Source organism: Microplitis mediator, chromosome 9, assembly GCF_029852145.1.
Source record: "Microplitis mediator isolate UGA2020A chromosome 9, iyMicMedi2.1, whole genome shotgun sequence".
Lineage (NCBI taxonomy): Eukaryota > Metazoa > Arthropoda > Insecta > Hymenoptera > Braconidae > Microplitis > Microplitis mediator.
This window is the reverse complement of record NC_079977.1, coordinates 19,205,653-19,229,296: the sequence shown is the minus strand read 5'-3', so window position 1 is coordinate 19,229,296 and position 23,644 is coordinate 19,205,653. Positions and strand designations below refer to the sequence as shown.

At 32.3% G+C, this 23,644-nt stretch overlaps 1 protein-coding gene across 1 annotated transcript in view; it reads right to left on the bottom strand.

The window, feature by feature from the left end:
• LOC130674237 (neurogenic locus notch homolog protein 1-like) overlaps nt 1-23,644 on the bottom strand; it is a 50,071-nt gene that overhangs the window by 17,565 nt on the left and 8,862 nt on the right. Inside the window, exons 7-13 of the mRNA XM_057479506.1 lie at nt 23,299-23,378; nt 20,966-21,041; nt 20,598-20,840; nt 3,327-3,542; nt 2,217-2,465; nt 2,001-2,138; nt 1,243-1,485 (exon numbers count right to left, since the gene is read on the bottom strand). Of these exons, the coding sequence (XP_057335489.1) occupies nt 1,243-1,485; nt 2,001-2,138; nt 2,217-2,465; nt 3,327-3,542; nt 20,598-20,840; nt 20,966-21,041; nt 23,299-23,378 (1,245 nt within the window). The remainder of the gene's footprint in view (nt 1-1,242; nt 1,486-2,000; nt 2,139-2,216; nt 2,466-3,326; nt 3,543-20,597; nt 20,841-20,965; nt 21,042-23,298; nt 23,379-23,644) is intronic.

Here is a 23,644-nt window from a genome sequence, read left to right as displayed (position 1 = left end):
TGAAAACAATTTCGATAAAACACATGTTCGAGCTGGAAAAACTCGACAATATCTTTCAATACATTTGTATTTATGTGCTCTTTGAGCTCCAACAAGCGGTTCTTAAATTATTGTCACGATTTTGCTTAATGAAATCAATGAATTTGGACAAAAATCAACGAACGCGATTCAAATGGAAAGTTCAATAAATATTGAATTAGATCAGAGCGTTAATACATCAAATATCCGAGATAAGTGTAAAAAACAGTGATTTTCCTTAAAGTTTTCAACAATGTTACTTATACTGTTGGAACAATTGCAATAAAATCTGTAGTGATCAACAGAGACTATAAAATAGTAAACTTGGTTCAATTCTAGGTATATTTCATAAATTATATTGCGAGTCATCCAGGAAAAATGAGGACAATTGTTATTTTTTAAATGGTGCCTCGCCAATATCGTTTGGTGTAATAGACCGATTTTAACCTTTGAGACGTTATTCAACACAATTTTTAGGCTTCAACACTGAAAATTTTATTGAAATAATCAATCAGACGTGATTAATTAGATTCAATTTTGAGGCTTAAGGAAGCTAATCTTACCAAGTTCAAAATGATGTCCGAATGTATGCATGTGTGTGTGTGTACGTACGTACGTATGTGAATATTCTGTAATTTTTGAATTACTCTATTTTCAAATCTAGCTAGCTCTAAATCTTAATAAAACGCGCCGATTGCCGCAGCTATCTCAATCGCTTCATTCGTTCGAGAAGTATTGTCGGAGAAAGAAAGAGTCATAAAAGATTTTTCGCAAATATCTTTAAAATGACTGCACTAATCATTTCCAAAATTTAATTAGCTAAAAAACTCAATAAAGTGCACTGATTGGTATATTGATCATCAAAATTCTTCAATTCTTTTAAAAAATATTTCAACAACGAAGAGTTGAATAGTGACATTTTATTTAATTTTTCCCGGATAAATCGTGACATAATGTACTGTTATGTGTTTGAGTTGAAAAAGCCCTTGAGCTCGAAAATAACGGAAAGTGTTGGGGCTGGCCCACAGAGCCAACCAGTGCCCAGATTTTTTTTCAAATTTTCAATTTTCTTAGCGGGAAGTTGGTAATATCCAAGATGATTTTTAATTTTGTTTGGCATATCTTGATCTGTACTTATTATTCCAATAGTTTTTGTAGCTTATATTCTAAATTACTGTTACTTAATATGTATAATAAGAAGTCAAAATTAGTACTTATACTCACTGGATTCACATTCATAATTAGAATGCGGCAAGTGATCGAAATCACATTGACATCTATTCGATAGACAAACTGAATTCTTGACATAGCAATCCTTGTTCTTTGAACAATAACCATCCAAGACTGGTACACATTTTGTGCTCGTCAATGCAATATGATTATCTTTACAAACACATCTTCGATTAGAACACTCTTGTCCCATGCCCGGGCAATCGCCATTTCCATTACAAACTTGAGTAACTTTTACTGTCAAAAAAATAGATAACCCACCAAAATAATCATTGCTCACAACTTAAAATATTTTATCGTTGTAATTTAATACTTACTTGGTATACATTCAGCATTTAAATGTTTAATGAAATTAAAATTGCATTGACATTTATTATTAATACAAATAGAATTCTTAATAGTACACGGTTTACTCGTTGTACAAAATTGACCTAGAGGCTGCACACATTTTGTGCTGTTTATTGCAATATAATTTGCGCTACAATAACAAGTTTTGTGCCTCGAACAGAACGAGTCCGTAATATGTTCACAGTCTTTATATGTCTGGCATGGAGTTTTTAGTAAAACTTGAAATTAAAAAAATATATGTTACTATAAACGTGATTGGGCAACTTATTTTTATTTATTATCAGCATACTTACGTGGTGTACACAGATCATTTGAATGAGCAAAATAGTTCTCTATGCACCGGCATTCGTTAAGAAAACAATAAGAGTTTTGAACAACACAATCATCATTTTTTGAACAGTTACTCCCTATAAGTGGTGAGCAAGTTAATAAATCCGGTCCCCCGTAATTCAATTTACAAACACAAATATCATCATCTGAACACGTTGAAAATTCAATTCCCTGACAATCTCTCTCGGTTTGACATGGCATTCCCAAAAATTCTATAGTAAATAATGAAAATACAGTTTGACAAAGTACCTACACGATGAGTTGATCGAAAATTAAACGGAATCATATACTTGTCACACATTTGGATCCTCGATAAACATAATCAGGTTTGCATTGACATTTATGGCTGATGCAAATAGAGTTTTCAGGTGCACATAATTCTCCATAACGGCATGCTCCGTTGAATGCTGGTGCACACGTCGTATTGTTTATTGCATAATGACCATGACGACATGCACATTTATTTTCTTCAGAACATTCTGAGTGGTCTAGGAAGTTATTACAGTCTATGGATTCTCGACAATTCATGCCTAAGTGTGCTAAGAAATGAAGAATAAATAAGGGATATATCAAAATATAACTAACAGTTAAATTTCGTAGGAGTCTAAATCTCAAGTTTTTTACAAGTTTACATAATCACTCTTGTAAAAGTCTACGGCAAGTGCCTTTCGCAAGATATTTTAATGAAATCTGACTAAGATACTTGCATATCTTATGAGGTCAGACTTGCTTGATTTACAAGCAGATTACCAAGTCTTTAGAAAGAATCTTAAGCAAGACTTGATGAAATCTCCAAAATGTATTCTCATGAAATACATCTTCTTCAAGTCTTGTTTCAGTTTTCCGTAAGAGCCCTTCTGAAGGTCTTCAGTTAGGTAACTTGCTTAAGATAATGACTTAGGGTTTAACGATCGGAGTCATTGACTGATAGCAGTCAAATGACATTAACTTGGACTATTAGTATATGAAGGAGCGAAAATTTCCTAGAAATTCCAACCTATCGAATGTTCCTTTTTCGTTGAACAGTACGCTACAACGCATGCGCTCTTGCATCTGCACGAGTGATGCGTTTATAATTATCCACAGACACATGCAAAATTAGGGTATCAGGTGGAAGGCAGCGAAGCTCGTAGTAGGGGTCGAGATTGAAAGGAAGTTTCAAGTGAATGGAATCTGACTGTATTGTCATTGCTGAAATATAATTGTAAGTAAACCAACATTCGACTAGTTTCAGTATTAAATAACAATTAGTATTATGCTCTAGCGTATCGATATACTCATCTACAACTTGCTTCGCTCATCCTACACACAATTACAATACTTATCGTAAGTTCTACAAGATGTAAAAATTAATATATACTATCAAGTTTATAAGGTGAATATAATAATTTTGAACTTACCTCTTTTACATTCAGTATTAGCAATAGCTTGAAACATTGATTTGCATTCGCACACGTGATCAAAACACTCAGAGTTATTTACTTTGCAGTCGGCATTTGTCTGGCAGAATCCATTTAAAATTGGTACACAGGATGTCCAATTAACAGTCAGTGTATTTGATGAGCATATACAAATCTGAGTTCTCGAACATTTGGCAAACTTAACTCTTTCACAATCTGAATCAGTTTTACACAACGAACCCAATAGCTCTGGAATGACGACAATCCGATGTAAAAAAAAAAGTTCCTGAGCAATCCCCGAGAGATTCTTCCCAAGAACTTTTCCGCTCGCGGGACATTTTGGAGCACAAATCGGTACTTAGACAGAAATTCAAAAATTCATAAGAAAAACCCAATGATACTTGAAACATTTAACTGCAAGATTTTTGGCAATACAATTCAGAACTTGACGAACCCTAGATAGAGCATTGAAAATTACAGAACCCCAGAGGAATCTATAAGATAATTTTCAACATGTTCTATAATTCTTTATCAAAACTTCACTATCACACTGACGCTAAATCGAGTGCTGCTAAAATTCACAAAATATTATACCACACTTTCAGAATATTCTATAGACATTTTTTTTTAAATGTTTCTAAAACTCCAGCCATGGCACGAATCCCGTAGAAATGAATGAATCATTCATCGAAAATTTTTGAAAACTTCACATACAGCTTTACAGTAATTCTTTTGGAACATTGAGAACTGCGCAAATGCTGCTGATGTTCATAATAATGTCCCTAAATTATATTGGATAACGTACCACATACGGCTTTATGAAAATTTTAAAAGTTTCTTAGATTTTACTGATGGCTGCGTAGATAATCATTTCGATTTGAGCCAAATTACCCGGGAAATAATGTTTTTATAAAATTTTATAAAATTTTATGAAAATTTATGAAGTTTTAAAGAATTTTATAAGACTTTATGAAATTCTAGAAAATAACTCTAACATCTTAAAAAATTGTATAAAATTTTATATAATTTTATAAACCCGGTAAAAAATGTTTATTATAGAATTTTATAGAATCATATGAAATTTGATACAATTTTAGAGAATTTTACAAAATTGTATACAAATTCGTATAATTTTTTAAGACTTTATAATGAAATTTCACAAAACCTCATAAATATTTGTAAAATTTTATAAAATTTTACCAGGCTATTTTCAGTATAAAATAATTTTAATTTTATAAAAACATTTTTTCCCGGGTAATCAGTTTTTTATGCTTATAAGTGTCGTAAAATATTCTCAATACAATTTCCCGGGAAAAAAATTACATATAAGTTGGAGATCTTCAACTTTATGCGTCTCTACGATATTTTTTTTATGATCGATAGTCCAGAAATGATTTAAAAAAGAACTATAGGATGTTCTAAGAGTGTATAATAACATTTTATCGACTCCAACGTTACCCACACCATTGTTAATGTTCTATATCAGTTTTGTCAAAGCACTGTAGTATGACTTTACGAAATTTTTAGTTCTGTAAAGTATCGATTTATGTTTCGGAATGTCATGAGCAGAACTGCCCTTATGAGGAAATCTTCTCGGATTCTTCAGAAATTTTTATTTACACGAGACAATTATTAAGGGGGGGGGGGGGGTAGGGTTTTTAAATTATTTAAAAAAAATGTTTTTTTCAATTTTTTTTCTGAATGGACAATATGTCAAAAATATTGTATACAAATTTTAAATCAATCCGAGTAAAACTAACGGAGTTACAGCGTTTCAAATGACCGGCCGGTATACCTGATTTTTATACCTGCCCGACCTGCCCCTACATACCCCTAGTAGAAATCAGCTGCAATTTTCTTTGTTCTTCCGAATCCCTTTCTCCGGCTATGTGTCTTTCGAATGATGTAAACTGATGACTCAATATAAGTATAAAAATTCATATTTTTTGATTGATAGTTTATTTCAAATTTTCACGAATAAAAAACTTTAAATGGATTTTCCCGAAAACGTTATTTTTAAAGTCCGTAAACATCATAACTCAAAATGTACTGAACCGATCCCTTTGAAAATTTGAACATTACTTCTTCACATAAATCAACAGGTAACTACGAAGAGTTTTTTTTTGTTTTTCATTTTTTTCTATTTTTTAATAACAAATTAACCGCGATTTTTTGAGCTAAAATCGCGTTTTTCACTTCCAAGTGCTGCAAAAAATCGAAAAAAAAAAAAAAAAAAAAACTCTTCGTGGTTACCTCGAGAAAAATATTAACTTTAAAATGCATATCAATTTTTTTTTTTCCGATGATCCGGTAACGAGTTATGATGTTCACCGCAAAAAGACTTTTTTTCCAGGCGCCTCCGGAGATTCAACGTCACCGGCTTATTAATCAATATTTTTCGTTGAAAATTTTTTCTGATATTCTTTGAAAGTTGTACAATAATATGTGATTAAGTTTAATGAAATTATATTACTCATCTCGCCGGGAAAAAATCACAAAAATATGCTTCTTTTTCGCCTTTAAAACCCTACCCCCCCCCCCCTTAATTTAAAACGATAATATTGTTATTATTAAAACTCATTTAGTTACTTGGTAAGCACTGATTGTATTGCTGTGTAGAATCTTCATTGCATTGACATTCATTACCAATACAAGAAGCATGATCAGTTGCACATTTTTCGCCCTTCCAGCAAAACGCCCTCAATGCTGGTGCACAGTAGGTATCATTTATCCGGACATTATTTGATAAACAGTCACAAATCTTATTTTTCGAACATATTGCATGATTTATGTTACTACAATCGTCGTCATTTCGACAGGAATGTCCAAGTATTGCTGCATTATCAATTAAGTAAGATTATTTGATTAATTTGAAATAATTGTATTCGATGAGTAGTTTGTTACAGGAAGGGATAAGGTATGAGCACATCAAATCTTTGAAGTAAAATGAGTGATTTATATTTATTCTGACAGTCATGCAACCTAAAGTTTTGAAAGAAAGCATTTATAAATTTAAAGCTTGTCAACGTGTAATTTTTGACTCTTTTAGAAGGTCTACATAAATTGAAACAAACATTAAAAATTATTTTCATTTCAATTGAGTCGTTATGAATTACTACTACACGGAAAGAAAATTATGGGAAGTTTTCCTATGCATTATGGGAATGGTTCCCATAATGGTATGGGAATAGTACCTATACTACTATAGGGATGGTTCCCATATATTATGGGAACCATCCCCATAATAGTATGAGAATAGTTACCATACCATTATGGGAATGGTTCCCATAATGATATGGGAATGGTTCCTATAATATAATTAAATTTTTTTTTTGCACAATAGTGTAGAAATTTCCGAAAATTTGAATTTTCTTGAATGTTTTGTGCTGACAAAAAATTCTTGTTAAAAATTTTAATGTTTTTTTGCCAAATACGATTTTTTTTTCAATGTTTGAATTTTTGTTTTTACGTTTAATAATATTTCTGTGTATTGTAGAAGTGATTACCGCACTTCTTTAAATTAATTTTTTCATGATAATATGGGAACCATTCCCATAATGGTATAGGAACCATTCCAATTGCATTATGGGAATCATTCCCATAATATTATGGGAATAGTTCCCATACTATTATAGGAACCATTCCCATAATATTATGGGAATGGTTCCCATAATTTATGGGAATGGTTCCTATAAATTATAGGAACCATTCCTATAAATTATAGGAATGATTCCCATAATATTATAGAAAGTATTCCTATAAATTATAGGAACCATTCCTATAATTATAGGAACCATTCCTATAGTGTTATGGGTATCATTCCCATAATTATTGGAACTTTTCCTATAATTATGGGAAACATTCCTATAATTATAGGAACCGCTCCCATAATTTATGGTCGTAATTCCTATTATGGTATAGGAAAAAATTTCACAAAATTATGGGAACCGCTGCCATAATTTTCTTTCCGTGTATTATATAAGAACCAAGGTAATCGGAAAAAATAGACTTGGAAACAATCGATCCGGAAAAAATAGATCCAGAAACCAGACCCGGAAAAAATAGGCTCGAAAAATCAAAAACCAAAAAAGATTTTTCAAGATAAGTAGTGGTGAAATTCGGCAATTTAAATGACGAATGTCTCTTAGCCGCCAGTCTTTTTGAACGCTTAACATCAGTCTCTTCAACAAATTGATCACGCAAATACCGAGGCTTGCCGACATCTAGTAGCTTATAAAAGTAGCATACTAAAAAATACAGCCTGCGGTATTTGACTGATAACCATCCAAGTTCTCGGCGATACGGTGTGATATGTTCATCTTTTTTTAAATTAAAAATGAACCTTATCGAAGCATTTATTGCACGCTGCAATTTTAGATCATTTTCAAAAGTACAGTCAGTGAGTACAACAGAGCAGAGAGAGAGAGAGAAGAAATTTTCGAGGGAAATATTATAAAATAAAAGATCCAAGGGATCAGGCTGGTGTCCACTTGATTACAAGTAAGGTCCAGGGGACATTAGAATCTAGATTTTAATAAAGATCCAGGGGAACAGGCTGGTGGCCAATATTGATAAAAGTCCGGTGGACATTAGAATCGACTTTAAATCATGATCCGGTGGATTAGTCAAGGTGTTATTAGTTAATAAGTAATAAAAGCTCGGTGGGCAAGATTGTTATTTTGGTAAATAAAATTGAATTTATATTTATAATAATTAGTGCACAATAGTTGAAATCTTTATCCTTCCTCACTCTTATAAAATTTCAACAACCCAGATTTTCGAAACTAACCACTCGGGTTCTGGGAGGCCAAGTTTATTCTAGTCAAGCCCTTATTAAGATCAGTGAATAATGGGCCAATTCTTGGCAAAGTTGAGATACACTCTGTTATACCATAATTATAGAAATTTTTCTAGTACATATGATTACTTTTCCTAAAAACTATGGGTGTGTATTCTATAAATCCCATAATTATCATCATAACGTTGTGGTTTGATATTTTATAATTGGACTAGGAACGGATACCATAATTTTGTCTCCATGCATATGTTTATTTTTTCTATAAATCCTGGTGGATGCATAGTATTTTTAAGACGTGTGGTATTTTACCTAAAATTTGCGGCAAATTAACGGAAATTTACCTCGAAATTGTGGCAAGCTGTCAGTATTTTTACGTAAAGCAAAGTATTACGCGATCAAAGATCTAAGAATAAAATAGCATATGGTGCTTACGGAGAAAATGCCGTAAGTCCTGTAAAGTACTGTAAATCACTGGAAAATGCTGCACATTTGCCGTAGAAGTACCTTATTTTGGGATAAATTGCAGCGAAATATGGTTAATTACAGTAATTTACCGTACTTGTGATCCACAAGGGCATTTGTCATTCATTACCTTTTTCTCCACAGAAGAATCCACCCCTCGATTCTTTCAGTTTACAGGTGAAATTATTATCACAGCATGGTAGTAAATTTCGAGGATTACACTAAATAAATTAAATAAATATCATCAACATTAGAGTTAAGAATTTCATGATACCAGCGTCGAAACTTCAAGTTTCAGTGTCTTTAAAGCCAGTTGGAACGAGCTAATTTCGAGCCGATGCTGCAAACAACTACTAGTGAATTCGTAATTCACAAAGGCATGCATACAGTAGGCAGAAACACAATTGATTTTGCACAGTGTTTGTTATGTTTAATGTCCATTGGCAGTCTCATTACTATCGTTTCTTGCTTGTCACTTGTAATGGGTTCACTTATTACATTAAATTGAATTGTGGTCTCAATGTAATGTGTTCCACACATGTGCAAAACTTAAGGTGTTTTGCAAACCTGTCTAGCTGAACTCAGTACCTCAGGACGAGGATAAACCCCGTACTGGACCGCACAGTATTAAAATTAGAAGAGAGAAATCTTATACCTAAACTTATCAGGAGGTGACACGACCGATGATCCGAGGACAATTGATCCGCGACAATTGATCCTTGCGACGATTGATCCGTCGACAAAATGCGTGTTACATGACAAATTACACCCTTTTTTCACTAATTTGTGTGTGAGTATATTTTTTATGTTACACGCACACAAAATTAGTGAAAAAAGGGCGTAATTTTACATGTTACACGCATTTTATCGACGGATCAATCGTGGCAAGGATCAATTGTTGCGGATCATATGTCTTTGGATCATTTGTTACGTAACCTATCAGGAAGGTTAGATAAAATAATTTAATATGTGAAATTTAAATATAAAAAACAATGGCATTTATTTAAACGAAGCCGCTTTCCAAACAATTATTAATGAGATATGAACAATAGAAATTTTATATGACGGATAAAACTGACTCGACTAAATTACAAACTGACTGACTCGACTGACTAAATAAAACTGACTTGAATAGCTTTACTGGATAACGACTCCTCAATTTATAAGATATTATTTAACAAATAAAATAGTTAACCTGACAATAAACAAAACGAGTTCACTTATTCCAACAATCTCCAACCTTAACCAGTCCTTTATTCCACCGATCCTTTTCTTCCAAGACCAAAACCATAACCAGCCATTCCTTCCAAGTCCACCAATTCATTCCAAGCCTTCCCAAATCGACCAGGTCCAATCCACAATAAATATTATATAATTACCAGTTTAAATAAACTTAATTAAACTTAATAAAAGGAATAAGATTCCACGAGTCGTGGGCTTATATGCTCTTGGCCCATTTTGGTTATGACTAGCAGCACGTGTAGTAGTAGTAGTAGATAGAAATTTGTAGTGGAAACCAAGATGTTAGTGGTAGTCGTAGTAAGGCACGTCCGTCTACAGCGGTTGCTGCGAGCCAAGAGACCGATAGCTCGTCGTCTCTGGCCCTCTCCACTCAGGTTGGCCAACCCCTAAAACCAAATGTCGGAACTCGACCGTAGCGACCCCGGCGCTTTAGTGACTGTATTTCCTCAGTTATCGAGAGTTGTTGAAGAAGGAGGGCGGATCTTTTGGCGCGAGTTGAAATTGAATTTGAAATGTAATGTGCGAGCATTCCACCCCGTTACACACTTCAGTAGACTCATTGTATTTTTTGAATGACGGTTTTAATGAACCAAATAAAATTACGAAAAAATGAGTGAAATAGTAGTTTATCTATCGAGTGCGAGCGTCTTAGACTCGATTGTACTAGATAAATACATTAGTTTTTGTGACAGATATTTGAAGTTTACTACATTTAGTGCCTATAAATGGCAGGTTTTAAATCCGCGTTTATTTATTTGGTAATAATGTTTTGAGTGTTTGTTGAAAATTAGAGAGAAGTCGGTACGTGCACGAATTAAAACGATGATGAATTTTTTCACAAGATGGCTCGTTAAGTTACTTCGATATTTTTTGGTCGTTTTCTATCGCACATGTAACCAAAAAATATTTTTTGATCCGATGATAACGTCAGTATTAGAACGATTAAGTATCTTTTTTACCAGCTGTATCTTATCTAATATTTTTAGCTGCCGGCTATAGGCGCTAAATGTCGTAGATTTCAAGTGTCTGTCACAAAAATAATTTTTTTGTCTTATTTATTATCTTATAAGTGACTGCAAATCACAAATTTCTCGTTCTCTAACAGTTCTCCCTATCATCGGCTTGAAATTAACTTGTTTCTTACTGGCTGCTGAAACTGAATTTTGAAATTCTAATGCAGGTAATCATGAAAAATACAGTGTGTGACTCAGGATCAAAATAGTTATTTATGTACCTTGGGCGAATTTCGCGCCATTACGGTCGAGGTTCGCCCATGGTGCGTAAAAAATTTTTCATCCTATGGTGGACGTATGTGGGTTTTTAGGTGCAGGGGTCACTCGATCGGTAAATAAGTAGCATACATCGCAAAAATACACAGATTTTACATTTTATTCTGACTTATTATTCTTGTTTCATCTTATTGGTCCTTATTACTTGATTAAGTAATAAGAAACAATAACATATCACGTGTCGAATGCCAAAAGGGCGTATTACAGCAGTTAGATAGGGTTCCATGCCAAAAGGGCGTATAAAAAATTTTTTTTTGCCATTCTTTTTAGAATCGCTCTAAACGTATCTGCAGAAAAAAAAAATTTTTGACGTACTAACGCCAAAAGGGCGTATCTTAAGATAGACGCCCTTTTGGCTTTAGGAAAATGTCGGTCCAAAGCCAAAAGGGCATATAAAAAAAAAATCGGGATCTTTCAAAATTTCGAAAAACTGTTCAAAATTGTCCTGCAGAACCAAAAGGGCGTATAATTTGAGATACACCCTTATGGTTCTAGTAACGCGATATTAATCACAAGTAAATTCTTCAACAAAGTTACCTATCGTAATCCTATTCAATGATTAGAAATAAAATAACTACTTGTGATTAATTGGTATGTTACAGTTTTCGCTATCAGAATTATCATTATCCAAATCTGTTTTTCAAAACTTTAATTCTTATTGAACAACCAAGAAATACCGTCAGAATTTGCTTTTGATTTTGTATTATCTTTTCTGCATAACATGCGCCCGGCAAACTTCTCGAAATTACAGCTGACAACAGAGTTACTCGACTGTATGAAGATCAGTCCACGCATGCGCAACTTCCTCCTCAACTGAATAGAGCTCATTACAGGCCACTAGCCACTAGCGCGTAAGCGCATTATTTACCGATTGAGTTTCGTCTGCACGTAAAAATCTGCATACGTCCGCCGGGGATGAAAACACCATTTCAGACTGGAGGTGATGTCAGCCTTCATCTACGGCTTGTGCAGCCACATTCGCCCTAGTCTGAAATCGTCTTATTTCATTCATTGTCACACAATATACTATCTCTCAATCATAAATAATTATTTATAGAATTTTACTTGTTCATTGTTTTTGGCGCACTGATTAATCCCACTTTTATTTTTTTCCTGTGCACGAATCATCCATACTGTCAATGCAGCTAAATATATATGCAAAGTGTAGAATGAATGTTTTATTAACATTGTACATTCAGTTTATCCAGTTTTATTGGTAGAATAAAGCCAATTAAGCTTTAGAGAATTAATTATTTCCACACTAAAACCACTGCTACGAAAATCACGCACTTTAGTCAGAAGAGAATTATTTTTTATTAGTTAATTGCTTTCAGTGATTTGAGGTTTGATTAGTTCAAAATCACATCGTCAAATGTCTTACCGCATAAAAATATTACTGTGCTTCAATGTATACTTAAAAACTGATAATCGAATATTGACAAATAATAGATCTAAAATAGATTTTTTTTAGTGACTGCGTATTAAAACCAATAATATAAAAATGAATCATTTCAGAGTTTTACATGATAAGAAATAAATTTTGGGTTTTTTTAGTATCGTAGTTGCGAGTATTTAAAAATTTTCTATACTTCTAAAATAATTGAGATCACAAAAAGTTGAAATATTCGGTGGTTCTAGAATCTGCAGCTCAAAATCTAATGTCATATATTTATTTCAATATATCTTGTTATGTAAATTGTATATAGAAAAATAATGAGCCGAACGGGAAGGGGGGCAAAGTGGATCACCTTAAAAATTCAGCAAAAAATTTTTTTTTACGAAATATTTAACTTTCCGCCGTGAAAATCGGCAATTTTCGATTAATTCGGGGAATTATCGTTCTCATCCCGAATTTCAAAAATCGAGATTGTCAGATGTCGACGTTTTTAAGTCCTAGGAAACTACATGACTATTTTTAGAATGATGTCTAAATTTCTGTACACACTGAAAAAAAAGTGGTAACACTTCTTGTCTTAACAAAGTAACTATTTTCATCTTTACATTTTAATGATTCTCATTCTTTTATGGTAACTTTCCCTATCCGAGACGATAATCATTACTATCTCAGAAAGCTAAATTCAAAAATTTTTTAGATACACTTATCCAAAAAATTAAAGGAACAAGTAAATTTTACAAAATTTTTAGTGATTTTTGGAAGGCTGTATTTTCGTGAAAAATGATGGTGTCGAAAAAATAAACAAAGCAAATTGAAGCTTGAAATCTCAAGTTTAAAGGTCTTCCAGTAAACCAATTTCTTGGGCCACGGTTTCTGCGAAATCATAAGAAATAGCTCGAGACAAAATTTTTCTAAATTTTTTGGTTTTGTTTTATGGGTCTACGGGGCCGGGATACTATTTTTCAGAAAAATAATTTATGACTCGTTTAGAAAATTTCTTCAGCTACAATTTGCTTCTTTTGTTTCTTTGTACGACAATTTGCTGCTGAGATATCAGCTTTCAAATGAAAAAGGATTTTTTTGTCTTTGAATATCGATATCTCAGCAACTAATGGTCGCACAGTAATCTTAAGGGCAGCTTTAGAAACTCGAATAAATCCCCCCCAAGCCTCATTTTCGATTTATAAAAGGAGAAAATGTTTTTCAACCTAAGTATCAATTTGAAAAATCTTCTAAAAATGAACTTTTTGTGGTCTTTTAGTCAATCAACCGCTGCTTTAAGAATGTTCATGGAAAGGGTAATATTGCCAAGTGATTTTACAGCTTAATGGACCTCTAAAAGCCCTGGAAATTTTCAAATCGATCCATTGAACCGTTTGTCCGGGCCGATTGCTCAAAGTTTCACAAAACAATTAAAGGAACAAGTTTTGTTCCTTAATTTTTGTAATCATTACCAAAATGAAAAAGTGAATTTTTTTGGATTTTGTTTCATTTTTGCGTTAGTTATTCGGTAAATGTACGGTAAAGAAAAAAAAAATATGCGAAAAACGAGATAAAACAAGAATTTTTACCTTTTTTTGGTCACGTTTTACTCGGGGTTTTTCTTTTTTTTTTTTTTTTCGTTTATCGGAATTTTTTTTTTCTCTTTATTATTTTATGGCTTTTAACCATCGAATCACTTTACTTTTGTCCTTTTTCAAACAAATTCATGGATATTTTGCCGAAACTCTGAAAAAAAAATTATTTTTTTCTGGAGCAAGGAAGCCTACCTCGAAAAATGACAAATTTTGTTTTTTTATTTTTTATTTTTTTCAACGTTAAAAATATACTTCTTTCTCTTGACAATTGTTTTTACTGTTATACTACTCAAAAAATTTTTTTAAGGTGAAATCAATCGTTTCCCCACGATAAGATTAATTACTAATTGATATTTAATTAAAAAAAAAAAACTTCCATACATCTTATTTATGATTATTTTTAACCCAAAAATAACGTGTTTTTTAATTTTTAGCCAAGATAGATTAAAGATCAATTTTCTTTTTTAAAAAAATTTATAAATTAAAAAACTCATTATTTGCGAATATTTTAAATGATCAAATTTGCCTCAGTCACAGAGAATCAGCCGAAAAATAGATAAGTATATTCAATTTTTCATAATTTGACGATAAGAATATGAAAAAATCATTTTTTCAGAATTTTTGGCTTGCCCATTTTGCCTCAGGTTCCATGCGTAAGGTTCAAAAGTGCGCAAATGTATCGGATTTATAGTAATTAGACAAAAAAAAAATTTCTTTTGATCAAATTTTCAGGGGAGCCTTTTTGCCCCGGGGTCCCCTACAATATCATTATAACGGTAAATACTATTGCTAATTTAGTGCTAAATTGCCGAAAATCAGGAGGTATTTCAGAATCAATTTTCCCGGGAACCCGCCCACATTCCAGACATCGAATTTAAAAAAAAATCTAAATTGACAATGGTTTCTTCATCAGAGACTTTTTGATTTGTACCTGAATTAAAATAAAACAATCTACGCGAGACTTACCAACGATTTATCGCTCATAGATAAATTTAACAATTCTTCCAGAAGTCTGTTTGGGGAGAAAATATTTTGGATTAATAAATTGACAGAAGATATTTGTTATTGGGTTCTTGAGATTGGAATAAAAATCCTGCAGACCGTTGAGATCCTGAAATTGGGTCTTTTGACGGATACAAATATTCCGGCAACTGTTTAAGTCCAAAAATTGGGCTTCCAGCCTAGAATAAAAATTCTGGCGACTTGTACAATTAATCTTGAATCTCTGGACTGAAATAAAAACTCTAGCCACTGTCAAATCAGTTCTATTGAGCCTCTAGATCGACATAAAACGTTGCTGATGGTTTAGACTCTGAAATTCGTCCTGTAGAAAAAAAAATCTAGCTACTGTTGAATCTAGTTTTGTGCTTCTCGATTGAAAACAATCACTACTAACATTGAGGTTTTACAAGTGGGTTGCTGAGACTAATATAAAAATTCCGGTATATGTTAAGACCCTAAAATTTGGTCCCTATTCTGGAATGAATATTCATGCAACACTTGATAGCCTGAAGTCGGATTTTTAGCTTCAAAGAAAAATTCGAGCGTCTGTTAAGGACCTCAAATGAGACCTCTGGATTCAAATAATAATTCAAGTGACTCTTGACACTTTTAAATTGGGCCTAGAGAACACCTCAAAAATTTAAGCTAATGCTGCGATCGTGGAACTGGACCTATAGACCAAAATTAAAATTAAAATGACTTCTGATACTGAAAATTTTGCTGCTAGACCAAAATAAAACTAGGCTTTTGTTGGGACTCGAATTAGGCTTCTACACTGAAATTAAAATCATATCGACTCGGGATACCCTTAAGTTGGACTTGTACGCTGGAATAAAAATTCTGGCTAGTATTGAGAATCATCAATTAGGGTTCTAGATAGAAATTAAAATTCTGCCAAATTTTGATACTCATTGGCTTAAACTAGTAATTTCTAGATGTGTTTATTGCAATTTTCGACAAGTGGCCAACATGGTCCGGCACGATTATGACACCAAAACATTTAAACAAGAATAATTCCTTAGGGCCCATTATTATGAAATTATATTTCAGTTTATGTGCATAGATTATGAGCGACAGCAATAAAGTTTGGTTTGCATTGACAGCGGAAATCAATGCAAACAGAGTTCTTAACCATGCATTGATCATCTCTCCAACAATATCCATTTAAAATTGGCAGACATGTTGATGTTTTATTTGCTATATTATTTAATGCACAAACACATTTTCCTTCGGGTGAACAAGTTGAATGCCATGAATCACTGCACTCCGAGACATCAGTACATGAACTAAGCAAGTGAGCTGTAACGACCAAATAATTACTCACAGTATATTGTTTGACAATGGATGAAACAAGACGATTTCAGACTCGGGTGATATTGACTGCCCGAACCATAGACGAAAGCTTACATTACCCGCAGTCTAAAATCATGTTTCATCCTGAGTCAAACACCATAATTTTCATGATCGCCTGCATCGAAACTGCAAGATTTTGTGTCAGCAGCCACTAAGAAACAAGTTAATTTCAAGCTGATTATTCGGAGAACTGTTAGAACATGAGAAATCTGTGAATTACCGTCACTTACTAGATAGTAAATAAGACTAAAACATTAATTTCACTCATTTTTAGTAATTTTTATGGTTAATTAGATCTGTTACTTTAGAAATGGAATGAGTAAACTGAAGTGACAAACAAACATAAGAGAGTAATAAAATTGCACTTAAATTTCAAGGTTCGATGCTGGTATCATGAAAATAAACTTAATTGCTGGATTTCCTAATAAACTTCATAATTTTTCAAATTGACCATGATGAAACTGCACTTACTTTCAACACATTTGTCAACCGATACTCCTGTGTAATTACTTTTACATTGACATTGATTATCAGAACAATGGAATGAATCAGAATAGCAGTCGTTATCATTCAAACAAAATCCACTTAAAGTTGGTAGACAACGAAATTTATTAACTGCAAAGTAATTCATGCCACAAGTGCATATATTTTCTGCTGAACATCTTGAATTTTTAATCCTTTGACAATCCGTATCCTCCGAACACATTTTTCCTAATGAAACTGAATAAAATATCAAGTGAGTTTTATAAAATGAACTACCATGAACAATTGATTACTACATTGTTAAAAATCAGGAGATGGAACAAAGTCAATTTTCACGGTGAACCTGTCTCAATTTTCAGACGTAGAATTCAAAGAAAATGAATCTGAGTACCGGTTGACCCTGCAGAAGGCAGCTACAACACGTCCCGCTGTTTTCGAAATTGTTTTCAGCGTGAAAACAATCTCGTTAAAATGCATATTTGAGCTGGAAAAGCTAAACAGTATCTTTCAATACATTTGTATTTATGTGCCCTTTGAACTCCAATAAGCGGTTCTTAAATTATTGTCACGATTTTGCTTAATGAAATCAATGAATTTGGACAAAAATCAACGAACGCGATTCAAATGGAAAGTTCAATAAATATTGAATCAGATCAGAGCGTTAATATATAAAATATCCGAGATAAGTGTTAAAAATAGTGATTTTTCTAAAATTTTTTCAATAACGTTACTTATACTGATGAAACAAATGCAATAAAATCTGTAGTGATCAACAAAGACTATAAAATAGAAAACTTAGTTTAATTGTCGGTATATTTATGTAACGATCGTTATATTTGAATTGCGATTTAACCGTACTTTAATTTAAAAATTTTTTCTTTTTATTGAATTCTTTTATTTTTATAATTTAGAGCACATTTAGAGCGAATAATTTTTACAAAGGTGTTGGACTTACTCTGAGTCAACTAAAACTACTTTGAGATGAACAATAATTATAATATCAAAATATAATGGTAAAACGCGTCGAAAGAGAGAGAGTGAAATAGAAGTAAATACAAACGGATAAACAAGTATCTGTCTTCCTCCCTCATAAGCGCTCCTGTACTGCGATGGCTGGTTTACTAGGTAAAGTCTTCGAAGGTTAAACTTCACATAGGACTATTTTGATTTCTTTATTAATGTTTCTTACTTAAGCTTTAAGTAAAATTGTAATGTCTAAGCTAAGTTAACTTAAAAATCCTCCCGTAAACTTAAATTTCATCACCCGAGCACTTAATTCAATAGCATCTAACATCGATGAATATTACAGTTCCCACGAATTCTCCGTTAATTAATTTGCCCGAAAATTAGAGTAAAGGGCTCTTGTCTTAAATCAAAATTTTATTTCTTTCTGTCTTGCATTTAAAGGAATTGAAGAGTTCATATCCGCCCGCTAATGGAACTAATGGTTTCTCATGGACTCTGGTAGCCTATAATTTTCTGTCAATACAATTTTCAGAAGTCCAAAATTAAACGGAGATAAGAGGTCAATTTTAAAATCTTTTCTTAAAATTAAATTATCGCTTGTAAAAATATGTACCACTAATGGATTTAAGTAATTCGTATTTGGATGCTAACGAATCAACTATTTGTATCTCTGAATCCCCTACAATGAGTAAATTTTCTGGATGATATAGGTTTCCGAGAATAAAAAGATATGTCACTTAAAATTATGACCTAATCCTTTATTCTCACGTTCTCGATATTCTGAGCCCCACTTTTCTCCCAAAATTTTCATATATAAACCTGATAAAAATAATTAAAGTCAGTCATTACCACTGTAATCGAAACCCTTGTCGGATCTAAGCCTAGGTAACCGGGGATTCTAGATCGATAATCGGAATATGATTCTTTTATTTTCAAATTGAATAAACTAAAGTCTTTACAGTCATTAACGCTATAAGAGTCACTGAGTCGATTCCAACATTTGATCTCGTGACGCTCTACACCTAGGCAACCGGGGGTCCTAGACCAATAATCGAGATTCGATTCTTTTATTTTAAAATTTTAACTCCGTGACTTAAACTTTTATTCTTAAATTCGTTCATCGTGACTGTCCTACGACTAGGCATCTAGACTCCTAAGGTGGATACCTAGAGTAAAATCATTGAAGTTCGCATCGAAAATGAATTAAACTGCTTCACGTGACGTCCACCGCCTAGGCAACCAGAGTCCTTGTTTGAGACTTTTGTGGACAGCTTGAGGTACGAGGTGGTCCCACTAGAGTGCGCTGTTTCGTATGCGCAACGCGTGTGATAAATTTGATAGCAATCTAATGTTCAGCCATTGCTTAAAAAAAAAAAAATAATGAAGATTCGACAACCATTGAAGACTGTAATAACAACAACTTGAATTCACCTTTTAACAGACAAAAAATGAAATTAGATGATTATATTTTTAATAACTGTACGTTCAATAACTGTTCTTTTGATTTAACTTTGACTCAATGCAATAGCATACATAATTCGTAAGATTAAATAAGAAAAAATGTACTATTGAATTCATTTTATATGAATTATGATTATTTCTTTAATTATAATATTTAAAGTTAAATGATACAATAAAGTTTGCATGTATTTGTTAGTTTTTGAAAATTTGTAATTGTCAATGCCATTTTATCAATTTTTCATTTTAGTTATTAATATATTTTTTTTGAATGCCCGCCCCGACCAGCAAAAACTTCGGCTTCGCCTCGGAACGTGCTACTACTTTAATATAAATTGTTTTAATTAATTTTCGGCGTAGGATCAAGAAAAATAGTATACAACCCACGGCCATAAAGTTGGATAACCTGGCAGATGTGATAGAAGAGCCTCGGCTTTGCCTCGACACTTCTATCACATCGGCCAGGAAATCCAACTTTCTGGCCTAGGGTCATAATATACTATTTGTTTTATTTGGTAATGAGCTCGATGGATTGGTTCTGAAATCTTACCAGCTCTAAGTCTTCATGATCCACGTCGAATACTATCTCAACCATCAAAATCGTTTCATTCGTTCAAGAGAAACCGTCGTCGAAAGAATTAAAAAAAATTTTTATTTCTTGGATTTTCTCAAAAACGACTAGATCAATCTATTAGATCTCAATAAAACGCGCTAATTGCCGCAACCACCTCAATCGCTTAATTCGTTCGAGAAGTATTGTCGGAGAGAGAAATAGTAAAAAAAGGATTTTCGCAAATATCTTTAAAATGACTGCACTACTCATTTCCAAAATTTAATTAGCTAAAAAACTCAATAAAGTGCACTGATTGGTATATTGATCATCAAAATTCTTCAATTCTTTTAAAAAATATTTCAACAACGAAGAGTTGAATAGTGACATTTTATTTAATTTTTCCCGGATAAATCGTGACATAATGTACTGTTATGTGTTTGAGTTGAAAAAGCCCTTGAGCTCGAAAATAACGGAAAGTGTTGGGGCTGGCCCACAGAGCCAACCAGTGCCCAGATTTTTTTTCAAATTTTCAATTTTCTTAGCGGGAAGTTGGTAATATCCAAGATGATTTTTAATTTTGTTTGGCATATCTTGATCTGTACTTATTATTCCAATAGTTTTTGTAGCTTAAATTCTAAATTAATGTTACTTCATATGTATAATAAGAATTCAAAATTAGTACTTATACTCACTGGATTCACATTCATAATTAGAATGCGGCAAGTGATCGAAATCACATTGACATCTATTCGATAGACAAACTGAATTCTTGACATAGCAATCCTTGTTCTTTGAACAATAACCATCCAAGACTGGTACACATTTTGTGCTCGTCAATGCAATATGATTATCTTTACAAGCACATCTTCGATTAGAACACTCTTGTCCCATGCCCGGGCAATCGTCATTTCCATTACAAACTTGAGTAACTTTTACTGTCAAAAAAATAGATAACCCACCAAAATAATCATTGCCCACAACTTAAAATATTTTATCGTTGTAATTTAATACTTACTTGGTATACATTCAGCATTTAAATGTTTAATGAAATTAAAATTGCATTGACATTTATTATTAATACAAATAGAATTCTTAATAGTACACGGTTTACTCGTTGTACAAAATTGACCTAGAGGCTGCACACATTTTGTGCTGTTTATTGCAATATAATTTGCGCTACAATAACAAGTTTTGTGCCTCGAACAGAACGAGTCCGAAAAGTGTTCACAGTCTTTATATGTCTGGCATGGAGTTTTTAGTGAAACTTGAAATTTAAAAAAATATATATATATATATATATATTGTTACGTAATGAAAAATTTGACATCGACTCAGGGTTTCGAATTATTTAAAATATAATAAATAATTATCCAACGAACAAGTTCTAGTGACATCTAGAATCAAAAATTTCGACTTCAACTAAACAAAGTGTACGACCGAGTTTCGATAAATAAGTGACGTGCGTTTGTACAACACTAAATAATAATTAACTACGAGTAATAATTGTATGATAGTTCAATTTAACGCGTTATCGAAACAAAACATTATTTCTATTTTATTTTATTTTACTTGACATATTCTGAGAATTGCAGATTATTTCAATCTTCTTTGTTGCGACAGCCGAGTCTTGTCGTGAACAATACTCTGACGTCACTCGTCGAGTATAACGTTAAACGTACGTGGTATGTTTGATCGGAAAAGAAAAATATAATTTGAATTCATTTTGTCGACCGAATGTTTCCATTGTGTTTGGGCAACAGGTATTGTTAATTGGATCGAGTACGATTATTATCTTGTTAGTAATTACCGAAACGGTTGAATACCGAGGATTCTGAGTGAGTGATTAATTTGGACGTGAAATAGAATGTAAACTGTATGATCAAAATAAAATTTTGGATTTGATTTTTGTTTATATCGAGTCTTAAGCCGAAGTCCAGCGACTTTCGTTGTTTTGCATTGTAAACAGGCTATTCTTATTTGTAACATCAATCAATTCGGTTTTTTTTTTGTGTTGAATATACGATAATTTTATTTTTTAGAATCTGAACAATTATTCAATCGTAAGGGTAAGTGCCTGACCTTTCCCCGATCCGCAACCCTAAGTCATTGTATAGAAAAATTGTCTGTTGGTCGTTATTGAATGATCTGGCGCCCAACTTTAAATAATTTAAACAAGTTTGCCAACTTGTAAGTGTATTAAGGCTTCACTCTGGTAGATCCCCGGTAGTGAAAATTCCGTTACAAAATATATATGTATATATATATATATATATATATATATATATATATATATATATTAGGGTGGGCCGAAAATCCGCTTTTTTTGAATTTTCATTATTAATACCAAAAATATTTTTCCTCGTACAAAAAAAAAATTTTTCGGAAATAAAAAAAAATTTTAGGTCGATGTCTTAGGCTCGCCAAATCCCGCTAAAGTTAGAAGTTGTTTAAAAATTTTTTTCCAACACATTTTGATCGAAAATTTAATTCTCTACAAAAAAGGTCCTATAATAAAATTACGTAAAGTTGCTAGTTACTCAGATAATTGCAATTTTGCTCTAAAAAATGAAATTTTTCAAGATATTATTACTTTTTCAGGGTAAAAAATAAATTTTATCATAAAAATTTCGTAGAAAATTCAATTTTCTACAAAACAGATCTAATAAAAATTTATTCAAAGTTGATAGTTACAAAGATCATAGCAATTCTTGGTGAAAACCACCAAATAACGAGAAATGTGACTATCTAAACATAAAACTGCCAGTTTCTGAATAACTATAAATTTCAAGTTTTCACCAGAACACCAATTTTGTAAGAAATTTTATTTTCCATAAAATTTATATGATAAAATTCATATTTTACCCTGAAAAAGTGATAATATCTTGAAAAATTATATTTTTTAGAACAAAATTGCAATTATCTCAGTAACTATCAACTTTACGTAATTTTGTTATAAGAACTTTTATGTAAAGAATTAAATTTCCGATTAAAATATGTTGGAAAAAAATTTTTAAACAACTTCTAACTTTAACGGGATTTGGCGAGCCTAAGATATCGACCTAAAATTTTTTTTGTTTTCCAAAAAATTTTTTTTTTGAATAAAGAAAAATATTTTTGGTATTAATAATGAAAATTTAAAAAAAGCGTATTTTCGGCCCACCCTAATATATATATATAGAAACGAGATTCGGAAATTCATTTTTATTTATTGTTAACATACTTACGTGATGTACATAGATCATTTGAATGAGCAAAATGATTTTCCTTGCACTGGCATTTATTAAGAAAGCAATAAGAATTTTGAGCTACACAACTATCATTTTTTGAACAGTAACCCCCTATAAGTGGTGAGCAGGTTGATGAATCCGGTCCCCCGTAATTCAATTTACAAACACAAATATTGTCATCTGAACACGTTGAAAATTCAATTCCCGCACAATCTCTCTCGGTTTGACATGGCGATCCCAAAAATTCTACAGTAAATATCGAGAATACGGTTTGAAAAAAGACTTAATCTTTGAGTTTATCAATAATTAAATGAGAACATATACTCGGCACACATTTGGATTCTTGATAAACGTAACCAGTTTTGCATTGACATTTATAGTTGATGCAAATAGAGTTTTCGGGTGCACATGGTTTTAGATAATCGCATGCTACGTTGAATCCTGGCGCACACGTCTCATTGTTTATTGCATAATAACCATGACTACATGCACATTTTTTTTCTTCTGAACAT